Source organism: Prionailurus viverrinus, chromosome E3 (genome assembly GCF_022837055.1).
Source record: "Prionailurus viverrinus isolate Anna chromosome E3, UM_Priviv_1.0, whole genome shotgun sequence".
NCBI classification, from domain to species: Eukaryota; Metazoa; Chordata; class Mammalia; order Carnivora; family Felidae; genus Prionailurus; species Prionailurus viverrinus.
The window spans coordinates 19101995-19124398 of record NC_062576.1 but is presented as its reverse complement, the minus strand read 5'-3'; the positions used below and the strand labels follow the sequence as shown (position 1 = coordinate 19124398).

Here is a 22404-nt window from a genome sequence, read left to right as displayed (position 1 = left end):
CACATCAGACCCCGTTCCAGGCAGTACTGACCCAGCAAGGGTGCGGCCGCGGCCCGTTCTATGGGAGCCCCTCTGTTTTTGCTACTGCCAGCCATTTACTGCTGGACCCTCTTTCTGTCGCGTCCTGGTGATTACCGCGCCACCTGCCAGCTTGGGTCCTCTGACCCTCCTCCCTCGGGGGTTCTCAACCCTCGCCCTACTTTGGAATGGCCGGGGAAGCTTTACAACAGAATGCCCGGCCCTACCCCCAGAGGTTCCATTCGGTCATTCCGGCTTGGGGCCCGGGTATTAATCTTTCTGAAACCACCTTGGTATGTCATAGAATTTGCACGTTTTAAGTGCAACACTCGGTGATTTCTTTCTTTCTTTTCCTTTTTTAATGTTTATGTTTATTTTTGAGACAGAGAGAGAGACAGACAGACAGACAGTGTGCAGGCAGGGGAGGAACAGAGAGAGAGGAAGACACAGAATCCGAAGCAGGCTCCAGGCTCTGAGCTGTCGGCATGGAGCCTGATGGGGGCTTGAGCTCACGAACTGCGAGATCATGACCTGAGCCGAACGCAGTCAGACGCTTAACTGACTGAGCCACCCAGGCGCCCCCAAAACTCAGTGATTTCTTAGCAAACCGACAGCATCGTGTGACCGTCACCACAGTCTGATTTTACAAAAGTTCTCTCACCCCGATGAGATCCCTTAGGCCATTTTAGAGTCAGTGCCCAGTTCCACCCCTGCCCTCAGTTAACACTAATCTGCTTTCTGCCTCTGTAGATTCGCTTTTTCTGGCCATTTCATACAAATGGAGTCATCTGGGGGTGGCTGGGTGGCTCAGTCAGTTAAACTCCAACTTTGGCTCGGGTCACACTCTCACCGTTAGTGAGATCGAGCCCCGCGTCGGGCTCTGTGCTGACAGATTGGAGCCTGGAGCTTGCTTCGGATCCTGTGTCTCCCTCTCTCTCTGCCCCTCCCCTGCTTGTGTTCTGTCTCTGTGTCTCTCAAAAATAAATATTAAAAAAAAAAAAATGGAATCACCTGTAGTATTTTTCTTTTCTTTTTTTTTTTTTTTTAATTTTTTTTTAATGTTTATTTATTTTTGAGACAGAGAGAGACAGAGCATGAACGGGGGAGGAGCAGAGAGAGAGGGAGACACAGAATCGGAACCAGGCTCCAGGCTCTGGGCCATCAGCCCAGAGCCCGATGCGGGGCTCAAACTCACGGACCGTGAGATCGTGACCTGAGCCGACGCCTGACCCAGGCGGTTGTATTTATTTAGACCTTGTCCTGACGTTGGTGTGTCGGTAAGGATCGGGAAGAGAACAATAGTTACAATAGTTCAGTGGGTTTTGGGGAGGGGAGTGGGTGGAGGTGGGTAGGGGGAGGAGAGACATCACTTCTGATTTCCGCCCGTCACCAACGTCACCAGCATCGGGCTGTGCCTCACATTTGGACTGTATCATCAGAGTCAGCCGCCCCCGTTCATTTTAGCAGCAGCTTCTCAAACGTGAGGCGGGACTTCGGAGGAGGCCGGCTACACGCCTCCAGACCGGCTTCACGTACCAGTCCTCAAAGTGACTCCAGAAAGCCTCCTTGCGAGGTTTGCACCACACCCCGTGAGGATCACTGGTGTGCAGCCGGGGTTGGCAGCCTGGTTGGGAGGCAGCCAGAGAGGAAATATTTTGAGCTCCACAGGCCGTCTGGTCTCTGTCGCAGTAACGCCACCCTGCCGTTGTGGTGTGAAAGCAGCCATAGATGATGCAGAAACGTATCAGCCTGGCTGTGCTCCAGTCACACTTGATTTGTGCACACCGAAACTCGAATTTCGTATCGTCCTTGCGCATCGTACGTATGTTCCTCTTTGGAGTTTCTTTCCCCCACCCCCAGCCATTTTAAAGTAAAAACCATTAGCTTGCCATACAAAAATAGGCAGTGAGCTAGATTGGATCTGTGGGCCATAGTTCGCTGACCCCTGGTAATATGGGTAGTTTACTTGCTGTATTTTTTTCATTAAAAAAAAAACAACAACATTAGCTTTGGAAGGCACTATCATGTTTTAATTTTAGTCGCTGTGGATTTTACTGTGGAAGGCAATTCTACGCACACGTCTGCTTTTCTGCCTACTGCTATTGAATTTTTTTCTTGCTACCTCTGTTGAAGTCTACAAAGACCTTTTTTTCAAACCATTCTCTATTGTTGGGACAGCCGTTTGCTTTTTCATTAATGCATTCAGTGTGTATTTACGAAGCACCCGCAATGGTGTGGCAGGCAGGTGGCCATGGCAAGCCGGGTGCTCCGGGGAAGGGGGCAGTGATGGCCGAGATAGACTTGGTCTCTGCTCCCGTGGATCTGTCTGGCTCGCAGGGAAGAGGTCAGTCATGCACAGTGCTTGGCAGATCACAGCATGCATTGAAGGTGTGGACTTGAGCATTTGTTTCCACGGTCCCATAATACGTGCGTTATGCGGGTGGACGCGGCCCACGTGCAGTAGTCTGTATCCTGGGAAACAGGGTGGTGTTTCACATTAGTGGCGTTGGGCATCTGAGTGTACCGATGGCAGAAACTTCTCCAGAAATCAGTCCACAATTAGAGTTGGAAATTGTCACGCCAGTTGGAGATTTTCCTTTGACCCTGTGCCCTAGCGTAAGCATCTGTGTCTTTCCGGGTAAGTGGAACTGCTTCAGGTTGGGGGCGTTTCCATTTTCTTCTGGCCCAGTAAGAGTGAGACTCCCGTTAGGCACGACTGAAAGGCTGGCCATTACCACAACCAGTCAAGGGAACCGGGGAAGACATCAAGGCCTGCACGGCCCTGCCACTTGTAGGTTTTGGGGATTACAAGGGAAAAAGTTAATGCTTTACCAAAAAGTAATAAATTTAAAAAGCCTGCCCTATGTAAGCCTTGTTGGAATGACTAGTGAGATTGCACAGTGGCTTGCATAGGAAAAAACAAACCCCAGAGTAAAATGGTGAGCCGGAAGTGCTTTCCTGCTTTGTGTCGTTTTCCCAGTTACAGACAGGAAACATTCAAGTGCGTTTTCAAGCACAGAACATTGGACACAAAGAAGGCTCTGACGAAGCAGAAAAAAGACCCGTATACAAAAAGTTTAGGTCTGTGGAGCAAAATGTCTGATTGAAAACAATCTGATTTAGCAAGTGTTTTTTTTTACTCGTTGGCTTGCGTTGTCTCTAGGCGCCTTGATAAGCTTAACATGTTGCTCTCCCTCTTTGCTTTATCATGAATTTTTTAAATCTGATCACAAATCACATCTCAGGGGCGCCGGGGTGGCTCCGTCGGTTGAGTGTCCCAACTCTTGATTTCAGCTCAGGTCATGATCTCGCGGTTCAGATTGTGAGATTGAGCCCTGCATCAGAGTCTGTGCACTGATCTCGAGGAGCCTGCTTGGGATTCTCCCTCTCTCTCTGCCCCTCCCCTAGTCACACTCTCCCTGTCTCTCTCAAAATAAATAAGTAAACTTAAAAAAAAATCACATCTCAGTAAAAACCAAGTTTCTGTGGCTAATAGACTCTTTGAATGGGCACCGTGGCCGGTATTCTGAGTAATTGCTAGACTTTCCCTGGGTCAAAATTCTACTGGCAAATTGTCTGGTAAAGATGAACACTCCCAAACAGTTCAGCATAGAAAGGGCTGCTGGGCTGAGCCTTGGACCAGACACAGTGATGAGAAAGATCGAGTCATTTGGAGCACATATCCGGGGAGGTAGGGACCATGGTGGTTCCCTAAAATTAAGGTGGGGACAGCATAGACCAATGGGGGTATCTCAGTGTGAAGGAGCCCCCCCAATTTGTATGTTACATTCCAGACTCATGATTCGTCAGGAAAAGTAATCTTCCCAGATAGCCTGTATTCATGGTTTAGACGACGTAATGTTATTAAAACCTCCATACTACCCAAAGCTGTCTATACAGTTTCAGTACAGTTCCTATCAAAATTCTAATGGTGTTCTTCACAAAAAAAGAAAAACAATTGTCAAATCCACATGGAACCACAAACGACTGAAACAGCAAAAGCAATCCTGAGCTAGAAGAACGAGGCTGGAGGCGTCACACTTCCCGATTTCAAACTCCTTGATCCTTGAACAACGTGGGTTTGAATTGCATGGGCCCACGTATATGCAGATTTTTTACAGTACAATACTGTAGATGTATTTTCTCTTCCATACAATTTGCTTAATAACATTTTCTTTCTAGGGGTGCCTGGCTGGCTCAGTCGGTTAAGCGTCCAACTTCGACTCAGGTCATGGTCTCGCAGTTCGTGAGTTCGAGCCCCGCATTGGGCTCTGTGCTAACAGCTCAGAGTCTGAAGCCTGGTTTGGATTCTGTCTCCCTCTCTCTGTCCCTCACCTGCGCTCTCTCTCTCTCTCTCTCTCTCTCTCTCTCTCTCAAAAGTAAATAAACATTAAAAAAGTTTAAAAAGTAATTACATTTTTTTAAATTTTTTATTTTAATTAAAAAAAACATTTTTTTTAACGTTTATTTATTTTTGAGACAGAGAGAGACAGAGCATGAACGGGGGAGGGTCAGAGAGAGGGAGACACAGAATCCGAAACAGGTTCCAGGCTCCGAGCTGTCAGCACGGAGCCCGATGTGGGGCTTGAACTCACGGACCGCGAGATCATGACCTGAGCTGAAGTCGGCCGCTCAACCGACTGAGCTACCCAGGCGCCCCAGTAATTACATTTTCTAACTTTCTTTATTGTAAGAATACATGAAACAATGCACATAACATACAATACATATTAACCAACTATTTATGTTCTCAGTGATGTTTGTGGTCGACAGTAGCTACTAGTAGTTAAATTTTCAGGGAGTTAAAAGTTACGTGCCAAGTTTTCACTGCACAGGGTCAACACCCCTAACTCCTATATTGGTCAAGGATCGGCTGTATATTACAAAGCAGTAGTCATCAAAATAGGATGGTATTGGCATAAAAAAGATACATAAATGGAACAGACTAGAAAGCCCAGAAATAAATCTGATTAAGAAGAGATATTGGATCTCTTTCTAAAATTAATTTTATCAGTGTAATATGTGGCTGAGTGTCCATAAAGGCGGGAAACATAGTGTCCACTTATTTTCAAGCTGTATGTTAACATTTTCGTATAATATGTTCCACATAGATTTCAGTCTCCAGATACCTTTTTAGGTAAAGTACCTCTATATTGAAAGCAAAGGGTCTAGTTGGTAAAATGAAAAAAAGGATAATAAATACATTGATTTGCTTTCTAATCAAATGACTTGATTACAGGGGTGTCCAATGACTCGACTTAAATCACTGGTTGAACCAGAAGTCCCACTATGGCACCTCGAGTGCCATCATTCTGGGTATTACGTACAGCAACAGTGCTGCCCCTTTGGGCTGCAGAGGAGTCCTCGGAAAGTACCGTGATCTGGCAACTGAGGCTCGAGCAACTCAGGCTGTTCCTCTGCCGATCGATGGCCGCCAGGTCGGCTTTCTGGAAAGGTCTACCTAGCTAATAATAATTGGAAAGCATGAGTGGGAGAGAGCTGTGAAAATACTTTGATACTTTGTTTCTTTTTAAAGTAAAGATGAGATGCCTGAAGGAAGGAATACTCAGTTGTTACTATTTGTGTGTGTAGTATTGAATCACGTTCCTGGATTTGTGACAAACTCGTTTCAGTAAGGCTGTCAAGCTCAGAAATGATCGTTTTAGGAACTGAAGGTTCAGCTTCTCTACAGCGGTCTTTATTTATTTTTTTAATGTATTTTAAGTAGGCTCCATGCCCAATGTGGGGCTCAAACTCATGACCCCCAGATCTAGAGTTGCACATTCTACTGACTGAGCCAGCGAGGCGCCTCTAGAGCAGTCTTTTCTCCAGGGGTGGCCTGTGGGTCTCGGCCATGGAATTCTGGGAGGAGAGGGCCTCTTAAAGAAGCAGGATCTTGGGGCGCCTGGGTGGCGCAGTCAGTTAAGCGTCCGACTTCAGCCAGGTCACGATCTCGCGGTCCGGGAGTTCGAGCCCCGCGTCAGGCTCTGGGCTGATGGCTCATAGCCTGGAGCCTGTTTCCGATTCTGTGTCTCCCTCTCTCTCTGCCCTTCCCCTGTTCATACTCTGTCTCTCTCTGTCCCAAAAATACATAAACGTTGAAAAAAAAAATTTTTTTAATAAAAATAAAAAAAAATAATAAAGAAGCAGGATCTTGTTCCAGACCTGCTTTTGAACAGAGGTGAGGCCTGGAAACTGGCATGTTAAATCCGCACACTCCCCACCCTCGTGATTCTATACACGCCCAGGTCTGGGAGCCCCTGGTCTTGAGGCTTTGTTCTTGTGTGGGGTTGCTATTCTTTGCAGACATTTGTTTGCTGGTTTTTTTCTTTGGTTTTGGTCAAGGAGCCCTCTGATGTCAACATTGGTGGAATTTCTCCCCACGTTATCATTCATTTCTGCCTGTTTTGTTTATTTTTTATTTTTTTGTTTTAGAGAGAGAGAGCATGCATACACAAGCGGGGAACGGGGGGAGACAGGGACCGAGGGAGACAGAGAGAACCCCAAGCAGACGCCACCCTGCACACAGAGCCCGACGTGGGGTTTGATCCCACGACCCTGGATCATGACCTGAGCTGAAGTCAAGAGTTGAGCGCTCAACCCACCGAGCCACCCAGGCGTCCGTCCCTAGCTGTGTTGTTTTAAACTCTGGGATAGTAACTATTAAATTTCACGAGTTCCTTTGCATTTCTGGATTTCTGACTCTGAGCTTTTCATTTTTCCCCACAGAGCTGAGAAAACAGAAGTCCTCAGTGAAGATCTGTTACAGGTAACAAAATAAAATCTTCTTAAAGTGCTTTGCTTAAAGAGGAAAACAAAACAAAGCCTCATCGGCGAGAACTGAAGCAGATCTGTGTCCATACGTCTGTATGTATGATCTGAGACACGATGAGACTGATCGGCCTGGTCCCGAGCAGGAAAGAAAAGCAGTTGGGTTGCACGGTGATGAAAAGGGGATCTGGAACTTCGGTGTCATGTTGTGAAGTTCAGATGGGGCTGTCCTGCTTTCAAGTGCCAGGTGTCGGGGTGGGGTGGGGGAGGCGCTGGCTGGCCTGGCCGGTCCACCGGCACTGCAGCCTGGTCACGGGTCCCGGGCAGGCTGCGGGCCTGTCGCTCGCTGCTGTGACGGTGTCCTTGATGGGACAGGCCCTGCCAGCAACAGCCTAGAGTTTCCACTTCTTGCCTCTCATGCTATCATCCTCCACTTCTGGGCTGAGTTGGCTCCTGAAGGACTTAGCGTCTCAGTGACGGTGACCAGACCTGTCAGAACCACCCTGAGGCCCTGAGGTGGCCTGTTACCAGCCTGGACTTTTCTGCCCTGCAGGAGGGATATTTCCTGCAGGGACCTCGGCCGGGGCCACCGCACTTCGTCTCTCACAGGCTTCCCTAACTTTGGGGCTGGGGGTTTCTTCCAGAAGGCCTGGGACCCTTTGTACACATCCCTTCACTCGGCCTCAACCCCGTTCCGTCTCCGCCCACCCCACAGCACGCCGGGAAAGACAGAACCCTTCTGCACTGAGGTTTCTCTTAAGCCTCCTTGCTTGTGTCCTTGCTTCTCGTTCCATGACCTTCGGCAGGTCTTTTCACCTGAGCCCCTGAAGACCAGCAGTCTGCTCCCGGGTGACTTTCTGTCTCTTCCCACAGACAGGAGCTGGCATAGCTTAGAAAAATGGTGCCATGCCAGCCCATGTCAGAACATCCTTCTAAATTATGACAGCCACCTGCAGGTAGAAGATTCTGAGAGCACGTTTTTTTTGTTGTTGTTCTTTTTGGGGACCAGAAATTTTTATTAAGAGTAGGAGGGTTTTTTTTTTTTAAGAATTATTAATCATATTCATTTTTTTTAATTTTTCTTTTTAATGTTTATTTTATTTTTGAGAGAGAGAGAGAGAGAGAGAATGTGAGCAGGGGAGGAGCAGAGAGAGAGGGAGACACAGAATCTGAAGCAGGCTCCAGGCTCTGAGCTGCCAGCACACAGCCCAATATGGGGCTTGAACTCCTGAACCGTGAATTCATGAGCTGAGCCAAAACTGGACACTTAACCAACTGAGCCACCCAGGAGCCCTGACAGTCTTATTCTTAGTAATATTTCCTCATTGGCTTTTATCGTATATTTCAGCTTCACTTTCAGACTTTCAGAAATGTTGCTTGGGCTCGATAACCTTTAACTAGACTAGGTTTCACATCAGTGTTCTCTCTCCCACATCCCACGTTAGTACTAAATATGCACAACCTCCTTGAACCCTTGAAGCCCCAAGCCTTGCAGGCAGTTTGAGGACTGCAGAATTCCCACAGGAGGCAGGTGGCAACTGTCTGCTCCTGTCCTTTCTTAGAACATCCACGGGGGCCTCAAGAGTTTGCCAGTTTCAAGGAACGCCTTGTTTCATCATGCAGATGCTTACCCCCCCCCCCCCCCACTTCCCCCTCAGTCAGCAGAGAGCCTGATGCAGGGCTCAAACTCATGGACCGCAAGATCGTGACCTGAGCCGAAGTCAGATGCTTAACTGACAGAGCCACCCAGGCGCCCTCCTTTTTTTTTTTTTTTTTTTTCCAAGTAGGCCCCACACCCAATGTGGGGCTTGAACTCACGACCCTGAGATCCAGAGTCAGTTGCATGCTCTACCGACTGAGCCAGCCAGGTGCCCCCCCCACCCCGCATTTACAATGTACACCCTTTCACTCAGTAGTTCTGCCTTTAAGAGTTTACCCTGTATGTACAAAGATGTACATTCCAGAATATTGACTGCAGCCTCACAGCTGCATCATAGCTGTAACCGAGGAGAGCTGGGTTCAAGAGGTTAGGGCGCACTCACACAACTGGAGGATATGCAGCTATCTGAAAGAACGCGATGGGTCTGTGTGCACCGACCTGGAACAGTCTCTATGGCTCACTGTGGAATTCGAAAAGCAAACTGTAGAGTAAATAACGTGCAGAGTGCGCTGCTATCTACGTAAAGAGCAAGTGGGGGACATACGTGCTCCACATGCATAGCTCACTTCTGGAAGACACAGGCAAGGGCACTTGTCTCTTGAGAGAAGGTGGTAGACTCGTGGTGAGGGGAGCAGGATGGAAGGGTTGGTCTTTGTACTCCACACTGTCGTCTTCTGTTTTGTTTTATCATGTGCTTGTATGAGTTTTTTCAAAAGAGCATTTTTTTTTTTAATTTTTTTTTTTCAACGTTTTTTATTTATTTTTGGGACAGAGAGAGACAGAGCATGAACGGGGGAGGGGCAGAGAGAGAGGGAGACACCGAATCGGAAACAGGCTCCAGGCTCCGAGCCATCAGCCCAGAGCCTGACGCGGGGCTCGAACTCACAGACCGCGAGATCGTGACCTGGCTGAAGTCGGACGCCTAACCGACTGCGCCACCCAGGCGCCCCTCAAAAGAGCATTTAAATAGAAGCTTTAAAATATACACACAAAGAGGCGCCTGGGTGGCTCGGTCAGTTAAGCGTCCGGCTCTTGATTTTGGCTCAGGTCACGACCTCACAGTTCATGGGTTCAAGGCCCTCACCTCGGACTCTGCACAGACATCATAGAGCCGGCTTGGGATTCTCTCCCTCCCTCCCTCTCTCGCTGCCCCTTCCCCACTCGCGCACTCTCTCATAAAATAAAAATAAAATCAAAGAAAAAATCTGCAGGCAGACTTTTCCCCCTCAGAAGCCCTTGGGCAATGTCATCTCCCTCCTCCAAAACACAGGGATTGTGCAGAATTGCCACCGCACAGGGTGCTCTGGGAGTGCGTGCGACAGTTGTGACTGCTCGTTTTGACCAAAATAACCTGCTCGGGCACAAACTCTATCTCCGTTAGTGGCTAATGAGTTCCTCTCAAGGTGCTATGGTTTAGCCTGTATTAGCAGATTAACATGGTTCAAAATATATCTAGTGAGGGTTGGAGGCTTGAGGTTTGTTTTGTGTTTGTGTTTACATTAAAGACAGTTATGCCTTTAATCAATCAGAATTGTTCGCCGTGAAACTAAACTCCCGCCAGTCCGCACCTGCTCGCTTCAGCCTGAGGCAGTCTGCTGTACGCTTCCATCACGTCGACGGCTGATGCTGTTTCCCACCCATTCGACAGGAGCCGTTCTTTCTAGAATGTGCAGCGGAGAGAATAGGCAAGGTACGAGGCACTGTTGCACAAATCCAAGGCACTCTTGGAGCACATGAGAACTTGTCTCAGATGACTCCTTTTTCAAAAGCCCGTCCCAGCCCCCATCTTTCTTCTTTATCTTTTCCAATTTTCTACACCGAACATGCATTGTTATCATGGGAGAGAAGTCACTAATGTATATTTAAAGAGAAATAAAGGAAGGAACTCCTCCGTGAGCAAGAGTGTTTGAATGCGTTCGAGGGGTAAGGTGACATAGCTCACCTATTTAATGGGGGCAGGGGTGGGTGGTGTCTCTTCAGCAAAAAAAAAGAAAAAACCAAACAAACTAAAAAACAATAAATAAAAGATATTTAAAGTCTCTATTACAGATTCTAAGAAACGTAAGGGATGTGTCAAGTACAAAGTTTGGACCGTGTTTGGATCCTGTTTCAAACACACCACCTATAGAATTTTTTTCTGTTTTTTTTTTTTTAAACAACTGGGGAAATCCAAACACGGACTGTGGAGTAGGTGCTATGGAGGAGTTTCGGCTGATGTGTGAGGTTCAATAATGATGTTCCCATTATCCCGGGGTGGGGGAAGAAAATGCTTACTGGTAGGAGATTCACATGGAAGTATTTATGGGGGTAATGCTATACTCTCTGGATGTGCCTTAAAATATTCCAGTGACCACACTGACGAGAAATGGGGATAAATAAAACAATATTGAAAGATGTGACTCACCAAAGTTGGCTGATGGGACATGGGTTTTCGTCCTACCGTGCCCTCTACCTTCATGTTGTTTGAAAATATGCATACTGAAAACTTGGAATAATAGGGTATGGGAAATGTGAATGTGTATTTTCCAAACCAAGACGGCGGCCCAGGTCTTGGACTTCTTTAGCGTGACGAACCAGTGGGCCACGTGGAACCTCAGCTGCCTGTTCAGGTGGGCACTCGACAGGGCTTCTCACATTCTCTGATCTGAGAAGGGAGTGTGCCCTTCCCTGGGGGGTTAAGGGTACCAAAGGATGTCCCCGCCCTGCTCTCCGACCTGTGACTCTTAACGGCTTGCGGGTCTCCACTCCCGCCAGGTCACACTGTCGCCTCCGCAGGTTTTCGATCGCGATCTGTCCGAACCGGTCGTCCGTGTTCACCTGGGAAGGGAAAGAGGAGGCTGGGCAATGCCAGAAGGGCTTCTCGAATACGCAAAATCAGACAACAGTATTCTGTTTCTGAGCCGTCAAGGCCGATGTTTGCTAATAGCCAGTGCAGTCAGCGGAGTCGGGTGCAGGCACGGCACGCAGGGCCGATGAGAGCGTCGTCTGCTGCCACCCTTGCGGGGCAACCGGGCAGTTTGCGCTCGGCCTGGGATCCGGTCAGACCACTGACCGGCTGCTCCACAGGTAGACTCCCACGTGCACACCAGGTGCAAGAGGGTTTACTCCGCAGTATGATGTGTAACGGGCCCTATGACGGAAAGGACTCACATGCCCATCCGCTGGGGTTAAAGCAGCTGTGGCATGGTCGTTTAATGAAATATTGCATTGCCATGAAAACAGCAAGAGGACATCCAAGTAGAGGTAGGTACAGATGTGGACACACATACAGACACAGATACAGATGTGGAATGATTCTCAGATAACAGACTGTCGAAAAGTACAGTACAGAGGGATGTGCATAACATGCTCCTGTCTGCCCTTAAGAAAAAAAAAATCTCGGGGCACCTGGGTGGCGCAGTCGGTTAAGCGTCCGACTTCAGCCAGGTCACGATCTTGCGGTCCGGGAGTTCGAGCCCCGCGTCAGGCTCTGGGCTGATGGCTCAGAGCCTGGAGCCTGTTTCCGATTCTGTGTCTCCCTCTCTCTCTGCCCCTCGCCCGTTCCTGCTCTCTGTCTCTCTCTCCCAAAAATAAATAAACGTTGAAAAAAAAAAAATCTCTAGCTACATTTATATATGCACAGAATAATTCTGGAATCTGGCAGTGTTGCTTCCCAGGTTGGAGGACTCACTAAGGTCCAGTGTAGAAGAGAGACTTACCTTTCCCTGCATACCCTTGTACTATTTGATTTTTTTTTTGAAGTTTTGCTTGTGGTGTTACTTATCTAATGAGAAACCACTTAAAACCCCCTTCTTACAATGTTTATTCGTTTTCGAGAGAGACAGAGCATGAACGAGGGGAGGGGCAGGGAGAGAGGGAACCACAGAATCCGAAGCAGGCTCCAGGCTCCGAGCTGTGAGCCCAGAGATCGACGTGAGGCTCGAACTCATGAGTCGTGAGATCATGACCTGAGCCAAAACCAGATGCTTAGCTGACTGAGCCACCCATGTGCCCCCCATTTACCACTTCAAAAAAACCATTAACGTATCTATACGCACAAATGTCACAAAACGTACGTAATACACTGCGCACTATTCTTATTTTGTCCCAAAACGTCAACAGTTTACTAGACGAAATGATTCCCAGAGCTCCTGTGACAACGGTGGCAGGCAAGAAGCAGCATCCCTCTCTCTCGGTGGACGTGTGAGGCTTACGTGGCACGGATGGTCACACTGGGTGCCTGTGAGCACCTGCTCCGTCGTCTTCCTGCCTGGGTCTGAATCCTGGCCTGAAACTTACCAGCCGTGAGGCCGTGCGGCCGTGGGCAGCAAGTTGTCCAATCCCTCTGTGCTTCGGTCCCCTCACCGGCCACACCCGCCACACCCCGGTTACTGTGACAAGTCGGTTAATACAGGTCACACTCATGGAAGGTGCCTGCTATATAGCAAGCAACTTCTACAAGTTGGCTACCCTTATTATATCAGTACTGAAATCTGCATCACTCAGGGCACCTCGGTCGGTAAGCCACCGACTCTTGATTTTTGGCTCAGGTCATGATCTCACAGTTTGTGGGTTTGAGCCCCGCACTGGGCTCTGTGCTGACAGCATGGAACCTGCTTGGGATTCTGTGTCTCTACCCCTCCCCTGCTCGCTCGCTCTCTAAAAAATAAATAAATATTAAAAAAAAATTTTTTTTCATCATTCATATGGTTTTTGTCATTTTAAAATACTGATTAGAAATCACGGAAGGCATGGGAGCAATTAGTACACCTGAGGAGGCTGATGGTTTGCATTTGTTAGGATATTGCTGAATTAAGTAAAAACGGACACATCCCCAGGCTTGCTCCCAAGTGACTGGGTCCGTGGTCAAGATTCACTTTATCCACCATTGCTATATGATGTTGAATAAGAGAATGCACGAATGAAACAAGGTGAACAGAGCAGGGTGAACACCCACAATGTGTGAAAACAAAGCAGAATTCAGGGGCACCTACGTGGCTCAGTCGGTTAAGCGGCCGACTTCGGCTCAGGTCACGATCTCACAGTTCGTGAGTTTGAGCCCCGCGTCGGGCTCTGTGCTGACGGTTCAGAGCCTGGAGCCTGTTTCAGATCCTGTGTCTCCCTCTCCCTCTATCCCTGCCCTGCTCGCACCCTCTCTCTCTCTCTCTCAAAAATAAACAAACGCTAAAAAAAATAAGATAAATTTAAAAAAGAAAGCAAGCAGAATTCATTTTCCCCAGTCCTGGTATCCTGCAAGCAAAGACAGATTCCCCGGACTTACAGAAGCCAGATGAGGCCAGCTACCACTATGTCCACTCACCAGGACTGAAGACTGAGTCTGAGGAATGCCCCCAGTTACACAGAGGGAAGGAAGAAAACTCCACCGAGAACCACCTCTACGGGAATGTGGCCTGGAGCATGAAGGGGTGAGAAAGTCAACCAAGGTCTAGCCTTAGATCTGTCCATAATTATGTGACACGGGGCGAAGCCTTTACTGCTCTCATCCGTAATGGAATTTAAAAATAAAATGAGATGAAAAAAATAAAATCAATAAACTTAAAATGAAATTAGCCACCACGTATTCAGTCACGTGCCCCCCCCCACTACACATCATCTCATGAACTCCCATAATAGTCCAGAGAAGTTATCCCTTTAGAAACAAAGCCCTGGCGGGGGCACCGGGGTGGTTCAGTTACTTGAGCGTCCATCCCACCCATATTTCGGCTCAAGTCATGATCTCACAGTTCGTGGGATCAAGCCCCGCGTCAGGCTCCAGGCTGCCAGCGCAGAGCCTGCTTGGGATTCTCTCCACCCACCCCCACCCCCACCCCCACCCCGCTCCTTCCCTGCTCATGCTCTCTCTCAAAATAAGTAGAGAACTTTAAAAACAAATTGAAAACAAAAACAAGGACCTGGGGCTCAGAAAGATCCAAATAACAGCTAATAACCTGCTCAGCAGCCGGGCAATCCTGAAAACGCTCCTGTACAAATTAACTCGCTTACTCCTCACTACACCCTATTAACGTCGAGACTGTTATTATTCTCATTTTCCTGATAAAGAGACGGCACGGAGAGGTTATGAAACTTGTCCAGGTCACACAGCTAGGCAATCTACCTCCAGAGCATGGACTCCCAACCACCCTACAATTCTGCCTAAGGGCACCCGGCCAATCATAAGAGCCAGGGCCAGGACTCGGACCCACGCTGAGTATTTCCAAAGCTCTAAAACAGAACTCTTCCCACCAGATCAGAGGAGAAAAACAGGCAACCAGCGGGCCAAACTCGGGGATCTTACAAATTAGGAATTTTACAGTAAAATTCTACACTGTAACTTCTCCTGAAAAATTGGGGGCTCTCAACTCCAGGCTCCCATGTCCACATTGGAACAAGGTGGCACTGAGCAGGGGTGAACTGTAGTTCACCAGAGTCCCCAGCACTCCTGTCTGCCTTACACCTGGCCAACTTCCCCCACTGCATCACCTGCCTGCCTCGGAAGGGATCAGGGTTCGCTACCCTGACACCCATATGTTAGCCAAAATTCCTTCCATCGCGATCTATGACTCTGTAATTAATACAACGGTAAATGTGAACTTTACAAAGTTTTTGTAAAGACCAAGAGAGAAGTTCCAAAAACCCTGGCTGCGAGTTTGCAGGAAGTTAAGAAATCAGGAACGCTGGGAATTGCTAGAATCGATTAAAAAGGAGATGTGTGTGTGGCCAGAGGTGGAAGGAAAAGAGTGAGTGGAAATTTATACTGAGGTTGCTCAGGGTTAGCCAGCACGCGAACGCATACAGCACGCAGAGGTCTTGAGCTTCCTTTTACCTGTTCATGGTTTATGAACATAGCTGTCTCAAAACCGTTAGCTGCCCACTTGAGAAGGTTGGCCGACTGCTCCGGAGTCATGTAAACCAGCACTCGTTCCGTTATCAGCAGTGTTGGCAACTTCAGAGAAGAAAAAGGCACATAAGTATGTATTCATCAAATCGGGACTCTAACGGCAGCCACGGATGGTGCTGGCAGGGCAGGAAAACCCTGGGGTGCACGCCGCAGGAAGAGGAGAAGCCCCGAATAGCGCGTCAACTATCAGGGCGTTAAGAGGTGGAGAGCCCTGTTGTGACCCAAAGTTTCAGACCGTAACAACGTGAGCACTGAGCAAGGTTTTGTCTGGCTTGCTCCAAATTCTCCCCCGGCATGCCCGCACATGGTGACAGGGTGGCCCTGCAGACCCCTTGCTCCGAGGTAGTCTAGTTCCCTTCCCCTGGAATCTGGGTTAGGCCTGTAACTTGCTGTGGCCAACACAACAGTAGCAAACACGACGCAAGCGGAAGCTGAAAATCACTTGCACGCTGGCCCTTGCCCTCTTGCTCAGAAGCCTGAACCAGTGTGGCAATGAACCCAAGCTGGCTTGCTATCGGAGGGGAGGCCCTGTGCGTGAGAATGAGGCATCCGCATAGGAGGGAACCCCAGGGGATCTCAGCTACAGGAGTGAACCCCAGGGAACCTCAGCGGCAGCCGGCTCCAGTGGAAGAACCGCCCAGCTAAGCCCAGTCCAAATGGTCAACTCACACAATCCCGAGCAACTTGTGAACTGCTCTGAATTGTGAGTTGTTCGAGACCGCTGAGGCTGCAGAGATTTTGGTACACGTCAAAAGCTGACTGATAAAATGCAGAAATACTGCTGTCCCTTCAACAGAATCTAATTCTTCTTACACAGAGTTTTATCATCAAGAATTAAAAACAACACCAACCATCTTCAGCAAATGACACACTAGTATGCGGTCTGAGTTACCAGACCCGGAGTAACGAACAAATTACGAAAGAGGAAAAGCAATCAACTCCTACAGAAATCTCTAAAAGCTTTACATGTTGGAAGGGAGCACAGGCAGCCCTAAATTATGTGAGCTCTGCTGATTTATTCCTGCTCCTTCTGACTCCTTTACTGTCCTCCTCCTTCTCTGCCCCTTTACGCTGCTGTTCCTCATGGCTGGTTGCTAGTTTTCTCACAAAGCAAGTAGGTTATTTTTGCCTATTTGTATTGGCGGGGAATTTCAAAACAAGTAAATTGTCTGAACTGAAAATACCCAAGAAATTTGCTGGAAAGAACATCGTGTACGCTAGTGTCAGAATGTAACCCATGCAGCTAGACTCAGTGCCTGGACTCATGATCGCCAGAGAGAAAGGCTACCCACAAATGCTGCTGGCTTTGACCTGACAGTCCCAACTATCCACTGTTACTGTTTATCAGGATTTCCTTTTTTTTTTTTTCTTTTTTTGACAAGGAAATGTGGTATAACTCAAGTGACTTAAAAATATACATCCAGGGGTGCCCGGGTGGCTCAGTCGGTTAAGCATCCAACTTCAGCTCAAGTCATAATCTCACAGTCCATGGGTTCGAGCCCCACATCGGGCTCTGCTCACCGCTCAGAGCCTGGAGCCTGCTTCGGATTCCGTGTCTCCCTTTCTCTCTGCTCCTCCACGGCTCGTGCTCGCACTCTCTCTCAAAAATAAATAAACACTAAAAGAAATTAAAAATATATATCCAGGTGCGCCTGGGTACCTCAGTCAGTTGAGCATCTGACTCTGGATTTCGGCTCAGGTCATGATCCCAGGGTTATGGGATTGAGCCCTGTGTTGCGCTGCATGCTGAGCATGCAGCCTGCTTGGGATCTTATCTCTCTCTCTCTCGTTTCTTCTACCCCTCTCCCTGACTTGCACATGCTCTCTTTCTCTCTCTCTAAAATAAAAATATATGTATGTGTATACAAATACACACACACATATATATGTATATATCTACCAATGCTCTCTGGACCCAACTGGGTCATGGTACAAAGAATGAGAGAACTAAATCCAGAGGATAGACAATGAAGTCCAAGTTGCAGATGAAGTTGAAAATCAGAAAGAAAAACATTAAAAGGAAGTTTAAAGTAAGCAATTTTTTTTTTAAACTAAGCCTAAAACCCGAGATTATATCAATAGGAACGATTAGAAAAAGTGAGTGAGTGGAAAAAAAAGTTTCAAAACCTCAATAGGTTGGTAATTAGAGAAAAACAGTTCCGAAAACGTTTTTATTGATTTAAAAAAAATTTTTAATGTTTATTTATTTTTGAGAGACAGAGCACAAGCAGGGGAGGGGCAGAGAGAGAGGGAGACACAGGATCTGAAGCAGGCTCCAGGCCTCCAGGCTCCAAGCTGTCAGCACAGAGCCTGACGCAGGGCTCGAACCCACGAACCACGAGACCATGAACTGAGCTGAAGTCGGATGCTTAACCGACTGAGCTACCCACGTGACCCTCCAAAAACCTTTTTAATGCAAAAGGCACCGACTATTACATACGGTATTACCACATGGGGGGAAGCCAGGTGGAGAAGGACACGTGGGAATTTCCTGTACAGTTTTTGCAACTTTTTTTTTACAAATTTGAATTATTTGAAAATGAAAAGTGAAACACGTTTACAGTGTAGTTAAGAGGTAGCTTCGCCAATATTAAAAACAGGATTGATACTTTTCAGAAGAGAAGTCTAAGCGAAGCAAAAACAGCCCACGGAGGAAAACACAGCACAAATGAACCCTAGAGAATTATGGATGTAATTCTAATACTTGTGTTAGCCGCTGTTCCTTATGCATTTTGTAGATCTCCATAAGTGAGGCAAACTTGCCTATCAAGAGCTCCCCTGATTAATTTTTTTTAAAGTTTATTTACTTCCGGGGGGCCTGGGTGGCGCAGTCGGTTGAGCGTCCGACTTCAGCCAGGTCACGATCTCGCGGTCCGGGAGTTCAAGCCCCGCGTCAGGCTCTGGGCTGATGGCTCGGAGCCTGGAGCCTGTTTCCGATTCTGTGTCTCCCTCTCTCTCTGCCCCTCCCCCGTTCATGCTCTGTCTCTCTCTGTCCCAAAAATAAATAAAAAACGTTGAAAAAAAAATAAAAAAATAAAGTTTATTTACTTATTTTGAGAGAGACAGAGGGCAAGCAGGGGAGGAGCAGAAAGGGAGGGAGAATTCCAAGCAGGCTCTGTCAGCACAGAGCCCAATGTGGGGCTCAATCTCATGAACCAGGACATCAGTACCTGAGCCGAAATCAGAAGTTGGATGCTTAACCAACTGAGCCACGCAGGCATCCCAAGAGCTCTCCTGATTTGTAAGTGATTATTTCCCTGGCTATTTAGCACGTTTGCCCAAATGGTGTGTTTCTACGTTCGCAGCAGGTTGCTGCTGGTTACCACTGCAACTGTAATAATCTACAGATTATAGTTTATGTGCCACTTGCTGTTCAACTGCTTTCACACGCATACTTAATATAATCTCCAAGCTGTCAGCGCAAAGCCTGACATGGGGCTGGATCTCATCAATCGTGAGATCATGACCTGAGCGGAAATCAAGAGTTGGACACTTAACCAACTGAGCCACCCAGGCACCCTGCAGTTATAGGCTTCTATACATATAATTATCTTCTCTCAAACTTTATGGTATTAGGCATCGGTACGTTATAAAAGCAATACACGTGATTCTGATGTGAAAACAGGAGAAACATTGCCTCTCAAAAACTTAGAAAACCTCCCTCATAGCCATGAAGTGATAAACATTTCAGAATTAAAAACGGAACACGGGTCTCATGCTGCACTTTCAGCTGACCTTATTTCGCATTCGCATGAAATCACAAACGCGTAACAGGTTAAAACAAGATCTCACTGTAGATTCATGTTGCATTTCTTTAGCTTCTCTTCGAGTTCAGGTAAATCTCGGAGATCTGCTCCAATAATGGCATAGCTCTTTGAATCCACAGGTGTCCATCTGGAAAGCGATTATCATTTCAACAGAAATTCATCCAGAGTTGATCATTTCAATGGATCTTTTTTTCAAAATTAAATTATTTTTTCTCCAATACAGAAATACATGTCCCACCGCAAAAAGGAAAAAAAAGTCAGGAAGGAGGAGGGTGGAATGAACGAAAATCACATCGTCCAACTAGTAATGTTTTCGTATAGAACGTTCCAGTCTTTCTTCTATACATACAACATAAACCCATACACACAACATAAGCACGTTTTCTGTCACACAAATACGTACACACACATCACACAGGAAAAAGAAAACAGGGCCAATTCTTCTTTTGAAAACTGCTTTTCCTACTTAACAGTAATATCGATGACATCATCGTCTGTAATGATTTCCCAGCATTCCATCAGTGGATAAAACGACTTACTCAGCCGAGCCCTCACGATTAGGCCTGTGGTATCTCCAAATTTTCTCCATCTGAGGCAGTGCGATGAGCATCTTTGTATAGACCTCATGAAGCACCTGTCCGGTTAAGTAGGTCTCTAGGAGTAGAATTAGGAGGTCAAAGGGTGACCTATTTAAGTATTGGTACCGATCGGCTGGCCACTCTCTAAATGTCGTGCCAATTTGTGAGACACTATGTTTAAAAGAAAATAGCTTCTAAAGTATTTACAGATACAATGGTAACATTTGCTTGACAATACTCCCACAGAGATCGGACAGCATGGTTTCTATAGTGGTTCTGGAGCTTTGGCAGTCATCAGAATCACCTGGCGGGCTTGTTAAAACAGACTGATGGCTTCTACCCCCCGGGTTTCTGATGTAGCAGATCTTCCAGAAGTAGACATTTTCTCAAACTCTTTCAAAAGCTAGACATCTGTATTTCCAACAAATGCTCCGCAGTGGTGATGTCACTAGTCCAGGACTACACTTTTAGAACCACTGGTACGGATGAAATTGGCCACAGTTAAAAGTTGAGTGATGGGTACATGGAGGTTCATTTACTTTATTTATTTTGAGAGGTGGGGGGAGGAGGGAGAGCAGGGGAAGGGTGGAGAAAGAGGGAGAGAAAGAATCCCAAGCAGCCTCTGTGCTAATAGCACAGAGTCCAGTGCAGGGCTCAGACTCATGAACTGTGAGATCCTGACCTGAGCCCAAATCAAGACTTGGCCATTTGACTGACTGAGCCACCCAGACGTCCCCCTTGATTTACTCATTCGGACTGACTTTTCATTGTGTGCCCATTTAGATACTTTTAAGTTTCACCTCATGCATATTTCAGCTTTAAGAAATGATCAATTTCAAGATGCGTATTTTTTCTCAGTTTCACATTTCTGAAATGAGGATGCATCAGTCAATAACGTTTCGGTTTAACTTATCAGCACCTTTTCTTTCCTGACGGTAAATAAATAGTGCGATTCTTGCAATCACAGCCTCAAAGGTTTAATGAAATAGGGCAATTTTTCAATGAAAATGTGTCAGTGTTATCATCGCCTATCACTTTTCTCAAATTTTCACTCACATTTGTATTTTCATTAATTATTATTTCAACTGTCCCTCTCCCAGTATGATGGCAAGATCAAAAACTATCCAGGCCAGGACTAGAAAATTTGCCTACACAAGACACAAACCCAGAGTTAAAAACCAAGTGAAAAGCTAGGAAAGAAATCTGCCAATCAACAGTTGACGAGGGATTTATATCAAAGAACATTGCTTTATGTTGTAAAGGATTCCTATAAATTGAAAAGAAATGAAAACGCAACTGGAAACTATATGAGCAAAGGAAATTTACAAAGAAATCCCACAGGCCAACAGAAGGAAGGAAGGGTACTCCGTTTCACTAGCACGTTCAAAGTTATAAAAAATTTACACAAACAAAAAAAGTTACAAAAAATTTTTTAATTCATAGATTTGGCAGACAGGAATTTTTTAAAATGGTAGTAGCCAGTGTTAGCGAGGGTGTAGAGAAAGAGAACCCTCATCTACTCTAGTGAAAATACAAATGAGTCGAAAGGGTCTTGAAGCACGGCTTGGCAGTAGCTATTAGAATTCATAAGGTACAATTTTTTGAACCGGCAATTCCTGCAAATATGCACATATAACTAGGCTTTCTACAAAACTGTTTCACAGGAAACCATAAAGAAGGCGGCAATCTAAAGGACCATCAGTAGCGAATACGTTAAGTAAAATGGAATTTCCATGCAGAGGAGTACTACGAAGTCACCAGAAGTAACGAGGTAGATCTAATATGGCAACATGAAGACAGCCGTGATTCACTAGGATGCACGAAGAACAAGTTTCAAAACAGTACGTGTAAATGATCCGCTTTACTAAAATTATACATAAAACTGTATTTATTTATTTATAGAAGTATAGATTCACTCTTTCAACAAATGCATGTTGATCTACATCATATATATTTATTTATTCAATATACGCATACATTCCTTCAACAAAAATTGACTGAACCTTTTGCGGGCCGGGCACGGGATTCTATTCACATGTGTATTTTCTTAGGCGTGATATTTACCTGCCTCTAGGTACACTGTCCATCCACAGGAGAAAACACCCTGCACGGTGGTTATCGTGGTGGGGGGAGAGATTACGCAGGGTCTTTACTTTCTACTTGACCTGTTTCTACACTGATGGGTCGAAGGCAACGCAAAGGGCTAACCCTTTCATTACAGCTAATCCTTCTGACGCAAATATTAACCAAATACACAGAAAAGTATGACGGCTACAATGTAGAGAAAGCAGATGTGCCAGCCAACGGCAAAGCCTGAGGAGGTTCTACTCAAAATTTGTACGAGGGAAACAAAGGATGGAGGAGATATTCGTTTCTGTGGGAGTCTGTTCGCTAGGAGCGTGACGAGGGCACTGTGCTGGTGTAGAGGCCTGTCTAGTTGCCTGACATTTCCTGTGTTATCTGTGCCCACCATCTAAGGCCATCCTCTCTGAGCATGTTTTCTGACCTGAATTATTAATAAGCCCCTTGAACTTCTCTGTCAGACACACACTGAACACAATGGAACATTCTGGAAGAGTGTTTGTGATCTTAGTTTTAAAGGCTCAGAGGGGAGGAAAGAGTTGTTGGAAACACTCATACTGAAAACTTACGGGGAAAAACTGAACCCCGGGGCCAAGGACCTAACGTAACAGGTGAAGCGGGTCAGGTACGAGACAACAGTGGTCGGGATGT

At 46.6% G+C, this 22404-nt stretch overlaps 1 protein-coding gene across 1 annotated transcript in view; it reads left to right on the top strand.

Annotated features, from left to right (window-relative positions):
* Positions 1-22404, top strand: part of LOC125154806 (uncharacterized) — a 520558-nt gene that overhangs the window by 2095 nt on the left and 496059 nt on the right. Inside the window, exons 2-3 of the mRNA XM_047839458.1 lie at positions 6748-6787; positions 9979-10139. Coding sequence (XP_047695414.1) covers positions 10073-10139 — 67 coding nt within the window. The 5' untranslated portion in view covers positions 6748-6787; positions 9979-10072. The remainder of the gene's footprint in view (positions 1-6747; positions 6788-9978; positions 10140-22404) is intronic.